The sequence below is a fragment of the Choloepus didactylus genome, chromosome 1 (assembly GCF_015220235.1).
Source record: "Choloepus didactylus isolate mChoDid1 chromosome 1, mChoDid1.pri, whole genome shotgun sequence".
Taxonomy (NCBI): domain Eukaryota; kingdom Metazoa; phylum Chordata; class Mammalia; order Pilosa; family Megalonychidae; genus Choloepus; species Choloepus didactylus.
Window position 1 is genome coordinate 200,230,527 of NC_051307.1, and position 18,967 is coordinate 200,249,493.

At 41.9% G+C, this 18,967-nt stretch overlaps 1 protein-coding gene across 5 annotated transcripts in view; it reads left to right on the forward strand.

Annotated features, from left to right (window-relative positions):
* Positions 1-9,647: 9,647 nt before the first annotated feature.
* Positions 9,648-18,967, forward strand: part of DHX30 (DExH-box helicase 30) — a 31,571-nt gene continuing 22,251 nt past the window's right edge. Inside the window, exons 1-4 of one of the 5 annotated variants that reach the window (XM_037849901.1) lie at positions 9,656-9,698; positions 11,330-11,620; positions 12,291-12,397; positions 13,288-13,342. In XM_037849901.1, coding sequence (XP_037705829.1) covers positions 13,315-13,342 — 28 coding nt within the window. In that variant the 5' untranslated portion in view covers positions 9,656-9,698; positions 11,330-11,620; positions 12,291-12,397; positions 13,288-13,314. Of the gene's footprint in view, positions 9,699-11,329; positions 11,621-12,290; positions 12,398-13,287; positions 13,343-18,967 lie in introns of all 5 variants that reach the window. The other 4 variants (XM_037849893.1, XM_037849924.1, XM_037849885.1 and 1 more) reach the window with 4 other exon arrangements.

Consider the following 18,967-nt stretch of genomic DNA (forward strand, 5'->3'; position numbering starts at 1 on the left):
CTGGGAGTGATGCAAAGGGTCCAACATAGTAGTGTGCATTATCAGAGAGAACACTGAGCTTGGGGGATTTACCATTTTTATAGCAAGTGGAAGCTAAATCTGCTCTTTGTTCTGGAGGAGACAATACTTCATTCTTCAAGGTTGCTTGCTGCAACCACAACCCTGAGAAACAGCCCACATAAAGTAGTTAGGGCCTTACATTCTTGGCATACCCAACAAGAATTTGACAGGATGCTCAGGGTCCATGGTGGAGTGCTTCTCCTAAATACATTGCTTTACTTTTCTGTATGTTTCAAATTATTCATAATAGAAAGTAAATTTTAAAAAGAAAGGTAAATCTGAGTTTAATGTGTTTGAAAATGTATGCACAGTTAGCATAGATGTATTAATGGCTACCATTATAAACAAATCTTTCTCAGGAGCCCTATATTGCAAATGTTCACTTTCATTATTTTTATAATTATAAAAGGAATATGTACTTCTGGTCAAAAGCAAAAAATCCAACAATACAGAGGAGAATAAAGAGAAAACTAAGAGAAGCTGCCCCAGTTACCCATTAAAAGTTCTGATATATCCTTTCAGATATGCTCTATGCTAACATAAGCATATTTACAAACAAACAGTCTTTTTGAAAAACACAATCGGGATTATGCTTGTTAAGTCCATGTGTTGACCTGGCCAGGTTTTGTTATCAGTTGTTTGGTCAAGCATGCACTGGCCTGATTGTTACTGTGAGGACATTTCATAGACTTAAATCATCAATGAGCTGATTGCATTGATGGTTGATTACATTTATAACAAACTGAGGAGATTGCCTTCAACAATGAGAGTAGTCCCATCCAATCAGTTGAAGGATTTAACAGGCAGTGACGATTTCATAAGGGAGAATTGCCATCTCTCCTTCAGCCAGCCAGCTTCTCGTAGGGAATTCCTTGAAAACATTCATTTTGGAGTTCCCAGCTTGCGGCCTGCTCTACAGAATTTGAACTTGCCCATCTCCACAGTCAAGTGAGCCAATTTCTAATAAAAAATATCATAATATTTACATAATATATATATTATATATATACTTGATATATTATATTATCTATCCATATATGTATCAGGTCAGTTCTACTTTTCTAGAGAACCCTGACTAATATAGATTTTGGTACCAGGAGAGTGGGGTGCTGCTATTCTGGAAACAGCTTTGGAAGTGTAATGGGTAGAGGCTGGAAGATTTGTGAGGGCTCAAAATGATTGAAAGCTTTAGAGAAAGTTTATATTGTCTTAGAGAATACATAATTTTTTATGAACAGATATTGAAATAGGGACATTAGAGGTAGTTTCCAGTGAGGCCTTAGAAGGAAATGATGAATTTATTATTGGAAACAAGGTGATCCCTGTTTTACAGTGGCAGAGAACTTCAGTTTTGATGTTGGATGGAAGGCAGAACTTGAAGGTGATGAACATGGATATTTAGCTGGGAGATTTCCAAGCTAGTTTGGAAGGTGCAGCCTGCTTTCTACTTGCAGCTTATAGTGAAATGAGAGAGGAAAGGGATAAACTCAGAAATGAATTCCTGAGCACAAAGGAAACAGAAACTGATGGTTTGGAAAATTCGGAGTCTATCCAGAACAGGGCTCCAAGTGAGGGTTTAAATGAACATGGATCCAGTCAACCACTTCAATGGAAGTCAGGATTAGAAATGCATCCATACACGAAAGATCTAAGGAAAGTTCTATTGACTAATGGATTAGATTCCTGTGAACTACAGGCGAAGTTTTTTTTCAAGATTTGTATGATTGGAACCTCTGCCAACCTTGTGTGTGGAATGGGTGGGTCTGCCCCCTGTACTTGAAGGGGGAGGGCCTTCCACTCCATTGTTCAAGGAGAGTGCCACCACCCCAGTGCTGGAGATGGTGGGGCCTGTGTCCTGGGGTTTGCAGAGAGCCTGGCCACCATCCTGATGCTTTGAGAGGATGAAGCCTTCGCCCCAGTGTTTAGAGAGAACACAGCAGCTGGGCAAGTGCTTGGAAGGGGTTGAGCCGCTACTCCGTCAGACCCAGAGAACATAACAGAGATCTGTAGATGACTCTTAGACCTTGAAATTTAAAGGAGTTTGCCCTGCTGGGTTTCAGAAATATTTGGGACCCATGACCCTTGTTTTCCTTCTAATTTCTCCCTTCTGGAATGGGAATGTTTATCCTATACCTGTACCTCCATTGTATATTGGAAGCAGATAACTTGTTTTCTAGATTTCACCGGTTTACAGACAGAGGCGAATTGCGCCCCAGGACAGGCCACATCCATAACTGATTTTGATGAGAGTTTGTACCAAGCATTGTTTCTGAAAGGACTTAAGGCTTTGGGTATATTGTGATCAGATGAATGTATTTTGCCTACAGAAAGAGCATGTCTTTTTGGGGTTCAGAGGGGAGAGTGTGGTGGTTTGAAACTATATGTACCCCAGAAAACCATGTTCTGAAACCTAAGCCATTCCCGTGGGTGTGAATCATTGTAAGTAGGCCCTTTAGATAAGGTTAAGTCAGTTAAGGTGTGGCCCACCTCAATCAGGATAGGTCTTTAATTCTGATTTAATCCTATTACTGGAGTCCTTTATAAGTGGAAGGAAATTCAGACATGGAGAAAGCCACAGAGGGGGAGTTCTAAAGCTGAACATCAATGGAACCCAGAAGAGAAGGGAGAGACGAAGAGACACCCTGCGACAAGCTAAGCATCAAGGATCGCCAGCAGACAGACTTAAAAGGAGACATATTCAGTAGTCAAAAGGGAGAATTTCCATCTCTTCTTCAGCCAGCCAACTTCTGTGGAATTCATCAAAAACCTACATTGGAGTTCCCAGCTTGCAACCTGTCCTTGGGAATTAGGACTTGCCCATTCCCACAGTCATGAGAACCAATTCCTATTAAAAAATCTCAAAATATTTATACAATATACATACAAGCACACACACATATGTCTCCTATATATATCTCCTGTTGGTTCTGTTTCCCTAAGAACCCTTCTAATGGGATCATAAACTTATTGGAGATAGACCTTGCTTTTTTTTTTTTTTTTTTTAACCATTGCATGGTATTTGCTTTAGCAACATGAAACTGAAGCAGGAATGCACATGTGGTTTTACTCCCAACCACCCTCTCAAAAATGCACTTCCAGTTTAGTCCCCCAAATAGTATGAGTGTTTGTTTCCCTAAACTGGAGCCAGTCTCCCAGGTGAAAGCATTCACTTATTCAACACCATTTATTCAATACCTATTTCTTAACAATGTCAGACACTGTGCAAGGTGCTTCAGAAACAGTGGTGAACAAAGGAATAAGTCCTGACCTCATGGATCTTTCATTCTATGGAGGAAATAGGCAATAAATAATGATATAACAAATATACACAGGGTGATCCGGGAAGCCATCTTGGAAATGACAACTGCACAGAGACCCATGTGGAGAGACAGAACAAATCTCACCAATACCTAGGGGGAAACACTGAATGTTCCATAGTTTTAATTAGCTTTTTAAAACAAGGAAAGTTGAGTGATGTTATCAACATGGAGACATAAACAGCTGCCAAAAACTTCTCCCCAGATATTCAGCTAAAAAGGGAGATAACCCTGTGTGTTGGTTTGGTTGTATTATGTCCCCCAAAACACCAAGTTCTTTAATGCCATCTTGTGGGGGCATACGTATTAGTATTGATTAGGTTGGAATCAATACTAATGCCTTAATTTAGGCATTTTCACAGCCCTGAGACTGTAACTTTGTAACCAAATAAATCCCCTTTATAAAATCCAATCCATTTCTGGTATTTTGCATAATGGCAGCATTAGCAAACCGGAACACTCTAACTTGTTTGGAACTCTGGATGGGAGTATGGACCCTACAGATGCCAAACTGGACATAAAAGAAATGAAATGTCCACATATAGATTGCGGTTGTGAATGCATAACTATGTGATTATACTGGGAGTCACTGATTGTTTACTTAGGATTGAATGCTTAAAAAATAAACAGGGATACAAGTGCTTGAGAAAACAGGGAGAGAGGGATGTACCTATTCACTGTTGGTGAGGAATAGAATGGTACAGCCATCTGGAAGGCAGTGTGGTCGTTCCACAGGAAGCTACATATGGGGTTGCCATATTGTCCTGCAACCCTGTTACTGCGTACATACTTGGAATAACTGAGAGCAGGGACACGAATGGAAATTTGCACACTGATGTTTATGGCGGCAGTATTCACCATTAGCAATGGATGCAGATGGCCTAAGGGTACATCAGCTGATGAACAGAATGGTGAACTGTGGTATATACATACAATGGAGTATTGAGTGGCTACAAGAAGAAATGAAGTTGTGGTGTATACAAGTAGGTAAATCGACTTTGAGGACAGTATGTTGCATGAAATAAACCAGAAATGAAAAGACAGACATTATAATGCCTCACTAATATGAAGTAACCATAATGTGCAAACTCTGAGAATTGAATCTGAGAGCACAGGTTATCAGGGGAAAGTTTATTACAATGGTTCCTAGATTGTAAGCTCTTATAGAAGTTACCTCTATTCCTGAGTTGTAATGGTTATTTCTAGATTCTGAGATGCTGAGCTCTTTGTGTATAACCTGGTCAGTCCCTGGAACTGCGGGTATCTGTGACGCTTGAGACTCATGGCTAGGGTTTGGTAGCTATGAATGTCAATATCACCCCATTCAGCAAATGTTAAAGAAGCTGAAAAAGAAATCAGACTTCAATTAGAGATATGAATGAAATGGACTTGGTTGGGACTAAGGTAAGTCAGACTAAAGGGTAGAGGATGATATTGACTGTGTCTTAAAACTTCAACTTCTGTGTGAGACCAAAGGTAGAGATGTTTATTTGGTGGAAAATCTGTAGCACGTGATATAATTTAACTTGTATGGTCAGTTTATTTAAGCACCATAATTACATGAAGCTTGAATAGGGGGCAGTGAGATCTGGTTTGTTTGTACAGGTTGTTGGTGTGAGGCTCTGGTATGTTCTAGAGTAATTTGGGCTGAGGATAAAAAAGCATTTGAAAAGCACGCTTGAGGGACTGGGGAAAAATGCGAAAATATTTAAATTTACCCACCTGATGGAATTCCTTATCTTCTTGCAAACATTGGGGACTACAAATTTAGCAGGCCAGGCCCTGGATCTTGGGGCTTGCCCTTATGAAGCCTGTTATTACAAAAGAGAGGCTAAACCTACTTCTAATTGTGCCTAAGAGTCACCCCCAGAGAACCTCTTTTGTTACTCAGATGTGGCCTCTTTCTCTCTAAGCCCACTCAGCAGGTAAACTCACTGCCCTCCCCCCTACATTGCACATGACTCCCAGGGGTGTGCATCTCCCTGGCAATGTGGGACATGACTCCAGGGATGAGTCTGGACCCAGCATCATGGGATTGAGAAAGCCTTCTTTACCAAAGGGGGAAGAGAAATGAAACAAAGTAAAGTTTCAGGGGCTGAGAGATTTCAAAGGGAGTCAAGAGGTCATTCTGTAGATTATTCTTATGCACTTTGTAGATATCCCTATTTATTTTTTGGTGTGTTGGAGTGGCTAGAACGAAACACCTGTAACATTGAATTGCAACCCTAGCCTTGATTCTTGAAGACAAGTAGCTATGAATGTCAACATTACCCCAACTGTATAGCTTGTGATTGTAGAGAACCTTGTGGCTCACACTCCTTTGTCCAGTGTATGGACAGATGAGTAGTAAAACATGGACAAAAAAGGAAATGAATAATAGTGGGGGATGGAGGGATGGGTTGTCTTGGGTGTTTTTTTTAACTTTTATTTTTATTTTTTTTTTGGAATAATGAAAATGTTCAAAAATTGTCTGTGGTGATGAATGCACAACTATATGATGATGCTTTGAACAACTGATAGTACACTTTGGATGACTGCATGGTATGTGACTGTATCTAAATAAAATTGTAAGGAAAAAAATAAGCAAAGTTAAAGTTCTCTGTTTTCTTAACTTTAATGGCTATGTATAATACATTTTCTTCTGGTCACCTGTTTGTTCATGCCCAGTACTCATTATTTTTAACTGGACTGTGTGAGCTTTAAAAAATTAATCTGTAAGCTCTCTTTGCATATTAAGGAAATTAACTCTGTGCCTTAATTAAGACCAGAGTTTAAAGAATTTTCTGTATTTATATAGATGTTAGGTTCAGAGCCATTCAAGAATCCACACAAACACAGTGAGTCATAGTTTAAGTAGAGAGTTTGAGGTTTATTAGAGGAAGAAAGCAGAAGAAAGCAAGTGGGAGCCATCAGAAAAGAAAGAAAGGAAAAATGGCTCCGGCCCTCTTTCTGAGAGCAGCATTTTTTAAAGGAAAAACCCATGTTGGGTGTTGGGGGGGAAGGGTCCTGCTGAGTGTGTTCTGGGCCTCGATTGGGTTAGTGCTTATCAGTTTCTGCTGACTGGTTACTAGCGTTCTAACACACTACTCTTCTTTGATGTGCACTATATTATCTATGTGGAGGAAGTAGGCCTTTTGGCTTATGGGCGTATCTGATCTTGCCTTGTCCGCCCCCTGGAGTCTAGGTGCCACTGACTGGGATTTCTAAAACAGCCTTCAACCCTTAGTTAATGGCACACTTGGTATTTATGAGATAAGCAGCAGGGCCCATGGATCAGACATTCCTTCTATGTATTAGACTCTTTTCTGGGGTCTGACAATAGAGACCTAAAATAGCACTACTTCACACCAAGTGGAAGTATGCGTAGAGCAAAAGAATTTCAGAATTGAAATGATTTAAAAAATCATCTGGTTCAACTTTGGTCTGTTTCAAGAATCCCCTTAAACTATAATATCTTTGGCAATTGACTCACTTTGACTTCAAGAAAGCAGAGAAAGGACATATTTAACCTTTTTAAAATCCCACAAAATATAAAGTACCTACAAAATTCTCCTAATCTGGGAGATTAAACATGAGGGGGAAAATGACACTCTCAAACAAGGCAACTGAATAGAGTTTAATAATGGGACTATTTACAGAAAGTGTGGGCAGGTTTAAGGGAAACTCAAGAAAAGATGGTGAAATACCCTGCTGCTAGCAATAGTGGGGTGTCATAATTTCCTTCAGGCACATAAAGTTATTTTCTATTTCCACCCTATTTTCTGTGGCTTGACAGCCTTGGCTATGTGTTCTACAATATGTAAAATAAAATTGGTTCCACCAATAATTCAACTCTAAGAAAGTGAAGAACTCAGAAGGAAAATAAGCTAAGTGACATGAGACCACAGAACAAAGATGTCATGGAGGGACACCACTGTCCAAGTATCACCTGGAGCACTTACGTGGCATTGAGATCATGAGTGTAACGCCAAGATGCTCATGTTCAAGGCAGGGGAGACAGATCAAAGAGATATTTTAAGTGCTACCACGCAGAGCAGAATAAACTCCTGTAGGATCTCGAAGGAGAGCCTTGAAGAATGTGTACGCAACTGTCTGAAAAAGTGAAATTTTTTATGGACAGAGGTGCTAGCCAAGAATAAAGTCTAAAGGACTGGACAGATGAAGATCAGGCAGTGATAAGGAAGTGACCAGGAAACAAGAGGAGGTGAAATATATGTTAAAGAAGGAAAAAGGAAAACTCTCACTATAATATAAAATGGCTTATTTTATATTCCTCACCTAAAACAACCAATCATTAAGATTAGTTCAGGGCTCAAGAACAAGGAAAAGGTCTTCAGAGAGGAAACTAAAAACCTAAAATGTGCTACAAGGAAAAGTATTTATAGTGTTCCACTTGTGTCTCTTATAGTACTTCCTCTAGGTCTCAATTTAAGACTTATTTGCATGCTTTTCTCATTCCCTCTACCAGATTATACCTACCTGTAGAGCAGGGCCCACATCTTTATCACTTAGCTTTTGCAACAGCATTTCAATCATAACTTGTATGAAGCTGAATCCATCATCTTCTCCAACTCCTGTGTCCCTTAATTGTGTTATCAGTGCATTATCCTTCCAGTCACCTTCCTACAGATATTTAAGTCCTCTTTCCAAGCACCTGTGGCCAGGGTCAACCTCCTCATTCCTTTCCTTCTTGCCTTTTTCACTGCTGAGTGTGGTTCAGTCCCACATTACCTTTCATCTAATTAGTATTCCAGCTTCTATTTTTCCAACCAATTCTACCCTCACACTTCCAGAATAATCTTCCTAAAATAAATACTTATTTTGCTCTCCAAAGTAATTGCTTACAAATAAAGTCAAAATCCAACTTTACTTTTCCGTTCTTACCTTCTCTTACCCTCTAACCACACCCAACTACTGGGGATTTGCCCTTTTCCACCTGGATGTCTTTGCTCACATAGTTCTTTCTTTCTGATGCTGACATTCAGGAGCAACCACTCAGTTATTTGACCTCCTTTATACCTCTTCTACAGCATTTATTACTTTCTATTTGCGTCACACCTTACCGTCATTTTCTCTACTAGGTTCTAAGCCCTTTAAGGGCAGGGTCTTTGCATTTTCTACACCCTTTTAGCAACTCTAATCTATGCATGGATTGCTATATTCCCCATACAACATAGCACCATGCCTTGCTCAGGATAGATAATAATGATTTGGATGAATTTTTATGTTCCACCCTTCTTAGCCTCCTGTCAGTATACAGAGAACAAGAAAACCATATATACTTGTTGACTTTGTTTGGAAGCAAAATTGAAGGGATATGGCACTAATTATTTATATTTCACTTAGCCAATCTTAAAAGCATATTCTAGATCTTCCCAGCTCTGAATTCCTGCCCTAGCCTCAGAGCTGCCCCTCTCCTTTTGAAATTGGATTCCATAGGACATATACACGAGCCTCAACTATAAGCGGACTGCAGTACAAAACCGGGACAATGCCCTTTCTTTCTCCTAGGAGGTGATGGAGCCGGGAGCGGGACCTCTAGACCAGCCTGACAACACTCAGGCCTGCTGTCTCCCCACTACCAGCAAGTACCACCTATTTTTTTGCTAGCGTTATACAGTTTACAACACGTCATCACATTGATTTTACCGTCCCTACAATCTTGTGAGGCAAGCATTCTCACCTCACTAGGAAAACAAAAGACCAAAGTGGAGATGGAGAAGTGGCAGCCAGCAGTGGCCGGCAAAGCGAGAGGAATACCGCAAGCCGAGCTCAATTTCCTTCCCGGCTCAGCCCTGAACCCACCTGTTACTCACTGGCACGGGGACCCAAGGGCCCTCCCCGCTCTCACACTGTCGGATGTTAAGATGTTGCGAGAGGGGCTGCGCTGTGAAGTCTACCCTGACCGCCTCATCCACCTTAGGGGACACTGTTACCGCTACCCTACAGCAGCTAGAGCGCCCCTCCACTTCGAGAGGACGCCGGAAGTCCCGCCTCCGCCCGCATGGCCACACCCCTTTGGACTTGGAGGTGGTGTTTCGCCGCGCGTTGGCCGCCGGGCGCCATGAGCCCTGAATTCCGTCTACGAGCCCTGCTTGGGGGTCCTGCTCGAGACCCGCTGAGACGTGGGATCCCCCCGGACGGAAGGCGGGGCCGGTGGCGCAAGGCGGGGAGAGCCGGGGCGGCCGGCGGGACTTCCGCCACGGGACCCGGAAGGGGTCGCGCCGCCGCTGGTGGGAGTTGTAGTCCCGCCGCGGTGGGGGGGGGGGGCCGCGGCTCATGCGCGGTGCACCGAGGCTTGTTTCACATCTGTAACAACAGGTGAATTGGGCTTATTATTCTTCCTTTTCGTGGCCCTTTGGGGAACCTGCCGCGGCCTGGGGTGGTCGACGCGAGAAGGGGTCTGGGTCCGACTGCCGGACTGGCGGAGAGTGGGGTGGAGAAGCGGGCGGGCCCGAAGAGCAGGCCGGGCATCCTAGGCCTGCCCGGGAAGCCGGCCTGGCCGACCTGTGGGCTGCCAGGCCTCGGCCTGCCGTTGCCATGGAGCCGGACGGGGGCGGGGGCCAGACCGGTCCGCTGGGGCGGGCCTCGGAGCCAGGGGCTCCGCGGGGACCGCGGGAGAGGCCGCTTCATTGGCGCAACGACGCCCTCGCCTCAGGGGATGCTCCGTTTGCCCTAGGCAGGGCCTGGCGGAAGCCCCCGAAGTGCCCCGGGATCTTTGTCTGCCCTCGGTGCCTCCTGGACCGTTCCTCCAGAGGGAGGCCTGGTGCATTGTGGTCTCCCTGGCTTGGCCCCTTTAACACGGCCGTGATACTGGGGGAGGCAAAGGGATGAGGTGTTCTTTGTTTGCTGGTGATGGTTTGGCCCATTTCGCAGGGGAAGACCTAATGCATGTTGGGTCCTTTGTTTGCAGTGAACTGCAGTCTCAAGGGTCCTCAGAACCCCCAAGCAAGGAGTATGGTGTCAGCATGCTATCTGGCTAGTCCTCGTGTAGCAAAATTGTTCACCTTAATTGCGATTTTGCAGGACAGAGGCAATCCCACTTTGCAACCCTAGTCCACAGGGGCTTTTGCCATACGGTTGCAGATTCTCAACCAGCTTAGGGGCCAGAGCAAGATGAGACATTGTCTGCTGTTTTCCTGTGCAGTTTCTTGGAAAGCAATGACCCCACTGTCATTGTGGTCTTGACTACATCTTTCGATATCACTAAGTGTCTTGGAGTCTCCAAGAGGGACGATTCTTTTCAGGATACATTACTTAAGATTACTTAAGATTTATGGTAGTGCTTTTTATTTGTGTAGATGTTTAATATGCAGAAACTACATTCTTTGCTGCATTTTTTTTACCTCTGCACGTTGTCCTCTTACCCCCTAAAGCTATTTATGCTCCAAGTGTTTCAATTTATATGGCTGTGGTCCAAAGTTTTATCAGTTGGACAGTTCTCACCCCTTTCAGCCCTTTGAAGATGTCATTATAAAATGTTATTTCAAGGAATAAACCATGGAACATTTAGGCAACAGCCTAATATCCTGGAAATAAGAAAAACTGTTTATAAGCATGAAAAATTTTGAAATCATACTATCTAAATGCAGATTTCCATGCTGCCTTGTGCCAGCTATGGGATTCTGGGAAAGTTGTATAACCTTCTGTGCCTCAGTTTCCTCCTTTTGGAAAGATAATTCCTGCCTCACTGGGTAGTTGCATGGATTAAATGAAATAAAGTCTATGGAAGTACTTTGCAAACATGAAACTGCTATTTAACATTTAATTCTAGTTTTCCCAATCTGGAAGAACATTAACACTTCATTATCTACATTGGATAAATTTGTGTTACAGACATTAGGGGCTTAACACTCAAAACTGAAGCATGTTTTGCTCTGGGTTTGGAGAGGAGGCTTTTCAGGCTGACAAGCCCCTGTTTCCTGTGACATCTCTTTCTTGGTATCTTCCAGATGCTGCTGTAGGTCAGCTCACAATTTGATGGGTCACGGCAGATCCTGAAGTGAGGTCAATAAGTCCAGTATCTGCGTTATTGCCACTAACAAACCTTGTCCTTGTTGTTAGAGTTAGTAAATAACGTTCAATGATTGGAGCAACTTTCCTTCCCTGAGGGGTCACCATTTGAGTGACCAGCATTGTACTTCCCAGGAGGAGGCCCAGCCTCGTGATGAGGAATAGCAGGGAGAGACTTCAGCTCCAGTGTAAAAGCCTACAAAATCTGAGATCGTCACTGCTCTTGTAAGGTAAGTTGATGTAGCCACAGGTACAAAGCATTGGTGGTTCTAGTGCTCGACCACACTGTGAAGGAAGGGGCATGTACCAAGTCCTTTTGTGACTGACTTGGAAGAGGGGTGTCCTTTTAAATTGGCCATTAAAGAATCTCTCTGTCCTGGAATCATCCCTTCGTGACTCTACCTGGAGTTAAGTGGTGTTGCATTATGCAAGAAATCTTGACATAGTAGAATTTACTTATCTCTAAATTATTTAAGAGAAAATATGAACCACAAAGGTTTTTAACATATTACTGTATTAAAAGGAAGGCAGCTTTCTTTGGGATCTCTATGAAATGTCTTGGAGCTGTGTAAACTGTCTCTAAGAGATCCTATCTTGACTCATATGATATTTTTTCAGGCCAGTACAGGAAAACATAGTGGTATATGGGCCTTAGTTGGGCCTGGAAAGGATCAAGGACTTTTTAAAAGCAAATTAAGAGTCTGTTTACGAGTATATTAACTTGCAATGTCTTAGCCAGAAACTATTTAGGTTGAGATGTTTTAGATTTTATAATACTCCAATTTTCCTTAAAAGTAGAATCTCAAATTATATATCCTTTTTCTTTGAATTTGGATAGAGGGAGTCTATAGAATGTAACTTTCTAAAGTAAATTGTATCACTGTTGATATTGTATTAAAGTTTTCTCTCTGAGCTACCATATCCTATCGGCTGAAATTTCCGGCATCCCTGGGGGAGAGGAGGCCGTCAGGGCAGACCTGCTATGGACCTGAAAGATTCGGCCCCAGGTCAGCCCTCCACCCCCACCTCCCCATGATTTGAAAATGAGAGGGAACAGCAGTCAGGAGCAGGAGTGTAGGCCCCGGTAAACTCCTAGTAACCTTGGACATTATCCTGATATCCTAAAACACTTTGTGGATGTGGTTAGGCTAAGGCCACATAAGCTTTCATCAGCTAACCCAGAAGCATTCCATTATTAAACACATGTATGAGTCTGAGTTTGAGTATATTTTAAATGAAATCATTAAGCCAGAGATGTTACTTATTTTTTTTTTGATTTTTGTTTTTTACTCTGCATGTATAGGCCTCAGTTACATGTACTAATGAGCAAGTGCACCAAAATTTTGGCCACCAGTTGATATTATCTGTTGTTTCTCAGAGATTCTACTTTGAAAAGCTTTCTATTCTGAATAACTGTACTGTTACTCTTTGATGCTGTCAGTCACATTCCATTCCTAGGGGCTTGACTAGGTTTTTTGAAAGGCCAGTAGTCCAGTTTGTCTGTAAGGCAGTCATCAGTCCCATTTCCTGATATCACCTGAGAGGAGGACATGTAGAATTTCTTTTCTTCCTGGAAGTCCTAGGGAAATCAGGTATTGTGGTGAGGTAGAAATCATATGTTTTATGTTGAAATGCGTCCCCTTCTGTTTAACAGGGCTCAGAGTTTTAGGACAGAGAAAAGAAGAAAGGTCTTAATTAGAAAGAAACAAAGACATGTAATAACTTGAGAGTGGAGCTGACATTCCCATCCTTAACAATGGGGAACAGCACTTGGGGCTCATTAGTGAAGAGCTTCATTTTTCTTGTCTTCTGGACAGTGCGTCTATGTTATTAAAGACTTCTCTGTGAGTTCCTGGACCAGGAATATTAACCATTGCCTCTTGGCCTGCCTTTTCAGGATTCCAGCTTTCCCTCCTGGCCAGAAATGTTCAGCCTGGACTCATTCAGAAAAGGTAAGAAGGTAAATAAATGTGCTTGTGACCTCTCGTCTCCTTCCCACTGATAGACAGCTATGAAGGCTGAAAAATCCCTCTAACTAGTGTATAGACCTTAAATCCCGTCTTCGGGTAACTTTCCAAAGTCCTTTCCTAGTCCTCTTTGTTTTTTGCCCCTAGCCCTCCTTACCTGCATGACCCTTATACCTGTGTGCTGCCCTTGCCCAGGCCTTTGCACACAATTACCCTCACCTCCTCTGGAATGCCTTCTCTCACATACTACTTACTGAAATTCTACCTTTTCTTCTAAACCAGTGTTTTACACAGTCTCCATCATGACCCTTCCCTGATTCTGTGACCCAAATGTAATCGCTCCTCTCTCCAACTTTCCACAGCACTGTACTTGTAATTTTTTGTGCTTAGTCTATTCCAAATTGATCATTATGTTACTAGATTGGAGGCTCTCTGCAGCCAGGGCCTGTTGTACTCATCTTTTATCATCCTAGCATCTAGCACAGCATGTTGCACATGTTGAGGGGTGGGGAGGTGGAGCTCAGTAAACACTGGAGAAGGTAGATAGAGTAATTGTTATCCTATAGAAACTATGGCAAAGTGACACTAGAGTCTTGAGATCAGTGCTCTCCAGCAGGAGGCGGGAGGTGGCATACTCAGTGGCAGAGTTAAGCTGTGGCAGGGTTGTAGAGCAGAGCTCAAGGGCTGCTTACAACAAGTTTTGGAGCTGTTAGGGCTTCAGGTGCCAGATGCTGGAGGGCTTTGTATGTCTTGGAGGGGACATGGCTTTTCTCCTTCAGTGACCAAAGAGTGAAAGGCCTAGAGCTTGTGTTAAAGCTGGCCCTGAGGCTCCTGTCTGAGTGTGTTTTACAGATAAATGAGAACTGTAACAGGGCTTCCACAACTGCTGTTTAAGGTGATCTTCCCACTTGTGTCACCTCTCCAAGTTACATTCCTGGAGGGCTGGGAAACCTTGGCCAAGTGGTGCTCTCGGTAACCTGTTGAATGGTGCCAAAAGGAGGGTTGGATGTACTGGGGCTCAGAGCAGCAACTTCCTGCCTTCTTTTTTTTTTTTTTTTTTTTTTAATCATCATTTTATTGAGATATATTCACATACCACGCAGTCATACAAAACAAATCGTACTTTCGATTGTTTACAGTACCATTACATAGTTGTACATTCATCACCTAAATCAATCCCTGACACCTTCATTAGCACACGCACAAAAATAACAAGAATAATAATTAGAGTGAAAAAGAGCAATTGAAGTAAAAAAGAACACTGGGTACCTTTGTCTGTTTGTTTCCTTCCCCTATTTTTCTACACATCCATCCATAAACTAGACAAAGTGGAGTGTGGTCCTTATGGCTTTCCCAATCCCATTGTCACCCCTCATAAGCTACATTTTTATACAACTGTCTTCGAGATTCATGGGTTCTGGGTTGTAGTTTGATAGTTTCAGGTATCCACCACCAGCTACCCCAATTCTTTAGAACCTAAAAAGGGTTGTCTAAAGTGTGCGTAAGAGTGCCCACCAGAGTGACCTCTCGGCTCCTTTTGGAATCTCTCTGCCACTGAAGCTTATTTCATTTCCTTTCACATCCCCCTTTTGGTCAAGAAGATGTTCTCCGTCCCACGATGCCGGGTCTACATTCCTCCCCGGGAGTCATATTCCACGTTGCCAGGGAGATTCACTCCCCTGGGTGTCTGATCCCACGTAGGGGGGAGGGCAGTGATTTCACCTTTCAAGTTGGCTTAGCTAGAGAGAGAGGGCCACATCTGAGCAACAAAGAGGCATTCAGGAGGAGACTCTTAGGCACAAATATAGGGAGGCCTAGCCTCTCCTTTGCAGCAACCGTCTTCCCAAGGGTAAAACTTATGGTAGAGGGCTCAACCCATCAAACCACCAGTCCCCTATGTCTGTGGTCATGTTAGCAACCATGAAGGTGGGGTAGGCGAATACCCCTGCATTCTCCACAGGCTCCTCAAGGGGGCACTACATCTTTTTTTTTCCTTGTTTTTCTTTTTCTTTTTTTTTTTTTTTTAACTTTCCCTTCTTTTTTAAATCAACTGTATGAAAAAAAAAGTTAAAAAGAAAACAAACATACAATAAAAGAACATTTCAAAGAGACCATAACAAGGGAGTAAGAAAAAGACAACTAACCTAAGATAACTGCTTAACTTCCAACATGTTCCTACTTTACCCCAAGAAAGTTACATAATATAGCAACATTTCTGTGAACTTGTTCCTACTATATCCATCAGAAATTAACAGACCATAGTCATTTCTGGGCATCCCCAGAACGTTAAATAGCTTATCTGTTCTTCTTGGATTATTGTTCCCCCTTCCTTAATTGCTCTCTACTGCTAGTTCCCCTACATTCTACATTATAAACCATTTGTTTTACATTTTTCAAATTTCACATTAGTGGTAGCATATAATATTTCTCTTTTTGTGCCTGGCTTATTTCGCTCAGCATTATGTCTTCAAGGTTCATCCATGTTGTCATATGTTTCACGAGATCGTTCCTTCTTACTGCCGCGTAGTATTCCATCGTGTGTATATACCACATTTTATTTATCCACTTATCTGTTGAAGGACATTTGGGTTGTTTCCATCTCTTGGCAATTGTGAATAATGCTGCTATGAACATTGGTGTGCAGATATCTGTTCGTGTCACTGCTTTCCGATCTTCCGGGTATATACCGAGAAGTGCAATCGCTGGATCGAATGGTAGCTCTATATCTAGTTTTCTATGGAACTGCCAGACTGACTTCCAGAGTGGCTGAACCATTATACAGTCCCACCAACAATGAATAAGAGTTCCAATTTCTCCACATCCCCTCCAGTATTTGTAGTTTCCTGTTTGTTTAATGGCAGCCATTCTAACCGGTGTTAGATGGTATCTCATTGTGGTCTTAATTTGCATCTCTCTAATAGCTAGTGAAGCTGAACATTTTTTCATGTGTTTCTTGGCCATTTGTATTTCCTCTTCAGAGAACTGTCTTTTCATATCTTTTGCCCATTTTATAATTGGGCTGTCTGTACTATTGTCATTGAGTTGTAGGATTTCTTTGTATATGCAAGATATCAGTCTTTTGTCAGATACATGGTTTCCAAAAATTTTTTCCCATTGAGTTGGCTGCCTCTTTACCTTTTTGAGAAATTCCTTTGAGGTGCAGAAAGTTCGAAGCTTGAGGAGTTCCCATTTATCTATTTTCTCTTTTGTTGCTTGTGCTTTAGGTGTAAAGTCTAGGAAGTGGCCGCCTAATACAAGGTCTTGAAGATGTTTTCCTACATTATCTTCTAGGAGTTTTATGGTACTTTCTTTTATATTGAGATCTTTGGTCCATTTTGAGTTAATTTTTGTGTAGGGTGTGAGGTAGGGGTCCTCTTTCATTCTTTTGGATATGGATATCCAACTCTCCCAGCCCCATTTGTTGAAAAGACCATTATGGCTCAGTTCAGTGACTTTGGGGGCCTTATCAAAGATCAGTCGGCCATAGATTTGAGGGTCTATCTCTGAATTCTCAATTCGATTCCATTGATCTATATGTCTATCTTTGTGCCAGTACCATGCTGTTTTGGCAACTGTGGCTTTATAATAAGCTTCAAAGTCAGGGAGTGTAAGTCCTCCCACTTCGTTTTTCTTTTTTAGAGTGTCTTTAGCAATTCGAGGCATCTTCCCTTTCCAAATAAATTTGATAACTAGCTTTTCCAAGTCTGCAAAGTAGGTTGTTGGAATTTTGATTGGGATTGCATTGAATCTGTAGATGAGTTTGGGTAGAATTGACATCTTAATGACATTTAGCCTTCCTATCCATGAACATGGAATATTTTTCCATCTTTTAAGGTCCCCTTCTATTTCTTTTAGTAGAGTTATGTAGTTTTCTTTGTATAGGTCTTTTACATCTTTGGTTAAGTTTATTCCTAGGTACTTGAATTTTTAGTTGCTATTGAAAATGGTATCTTTTTCTTGAGTGTCTCTTCAGTTTGTTCATTTCTAGCATATAGAAACATTACTGACTTATGTGCATTAATCTTGTATCCCGCTACTTTGCTAAATTTGTTTATTAGCTCTAGTAGCTGTATCGTCGATTTCTCAGGGTTTTCTAGATATAAGATCATATCATCTGCAAACAATGACAGTTTTACTTCTTCTTTTCCAATTTGGATGCCTTTTATTTCTTTGTCTTGCCGGATTGCCCTGGCTAGCACTTCCAGCACAATGTTGAATAACAGTGGTGACAGCGGGCATCCTTGTCTTGTTCCTGATCTTAGAGGGAAGGCTTTCAGTCTCTCACCATTGAGTACTCTGCTGGCTGTGGGTTTTTCATATATGCTCTTTATCATGTTGAGGAAGTTTCCTTCAATTCCGACCTTTTGAAGTGTATTTATCAAAAAGGGATGTTGGATTTTGTCAAATGCTTTTTCAGCATCTATTGAGATGATCAATTGATTTTTCCCTTTTGAGTTTTTAATGTGTTGTAATACATTGATTGTTTTTCTTATGTTGAACCATCCTTGCATGCCTGGAATGAACCCCACTTGGTCATGGTGTATGATTTTTTTAATGTGTCTTTGGATTCGATTTGCAAGTATTTTGTTGAGGATTTTTGCATCTATATTCATTAGGGAGATTGGCCAGTAGTTTTCCTTTTTTGTAGCGCTGATCTCAGCAGTTCCACATTTTCATGAGTGTTGTATGAAGTATGCCCAAAGACAGATTGCTCTGTGGTGTCCAGTCCACGCAGTTCCTGGCTTTCTACCTACTTTCCTGGAGGAGTGACTAAAACTTACAGCTCACCAGTCTGCCATCTTGCCCCGCCTAAACTTCCTGCCTTCTTGATTTCTTCAGCCACTTCATCTCTTTTTATATTGCATAAAAAATTATTCTCTATCCTCTTGCTTTTATTGGTTAACTGTGTCTGAGAAAGGAAAAATTGACCTTTGAGATTAGTGTGGACAGCACATTTTGAGCTGAAAATTAAGTATCCCTGAATTGATTTGTTTTTACCTACTAATGAGTGAGATTTGTTGTAAACCCGCTTGACAAAGGTGGATGAAAATAAGTTTTTTTTTTGAGGAGGAAGTATCTTTGCATTAACATCCTGACTTTATAAAAAGACAGAGAGCCCAATATAAGCACAATCCTCCTTTTTCCCATGTTATTTAGCACTCTGGTATGGTAGGGAGATGGTGGAGGTAAGAGAGTATGTGGGAAAAATTTCCTTGTAGCATTTGGGATTTTACTTCCTAGGCTGGAGATTTAGGATCAGTAGAATTTCCTCAGTTCAGTGGGAGGCAGGAGAGGCTCACTGAGCGGAGGCTCCAGAACCAGATGCTTGGTTCACATCACAGCTCTGCCCTTCACTGGTTGGGGACACTTGGGCAGGTAACTAAACTTCTCTATGCCTCCATTTCCTCGTGATTTACACAAGCCAAGCATAGGGATTCTTCCAAGGATCAAATGAATTAATTTATATAAAGAGCTTAGAACAGGGCCTGACACCTGGTAAACACAATCCATGTTTGCTAAGTAGCTTCAGGACATAACACAGTCTGATTTGGGGCCTTGCTGTCTGCACAGGTAAGAGTATTCTTAACAATAACCATTTTATGCTTGAAG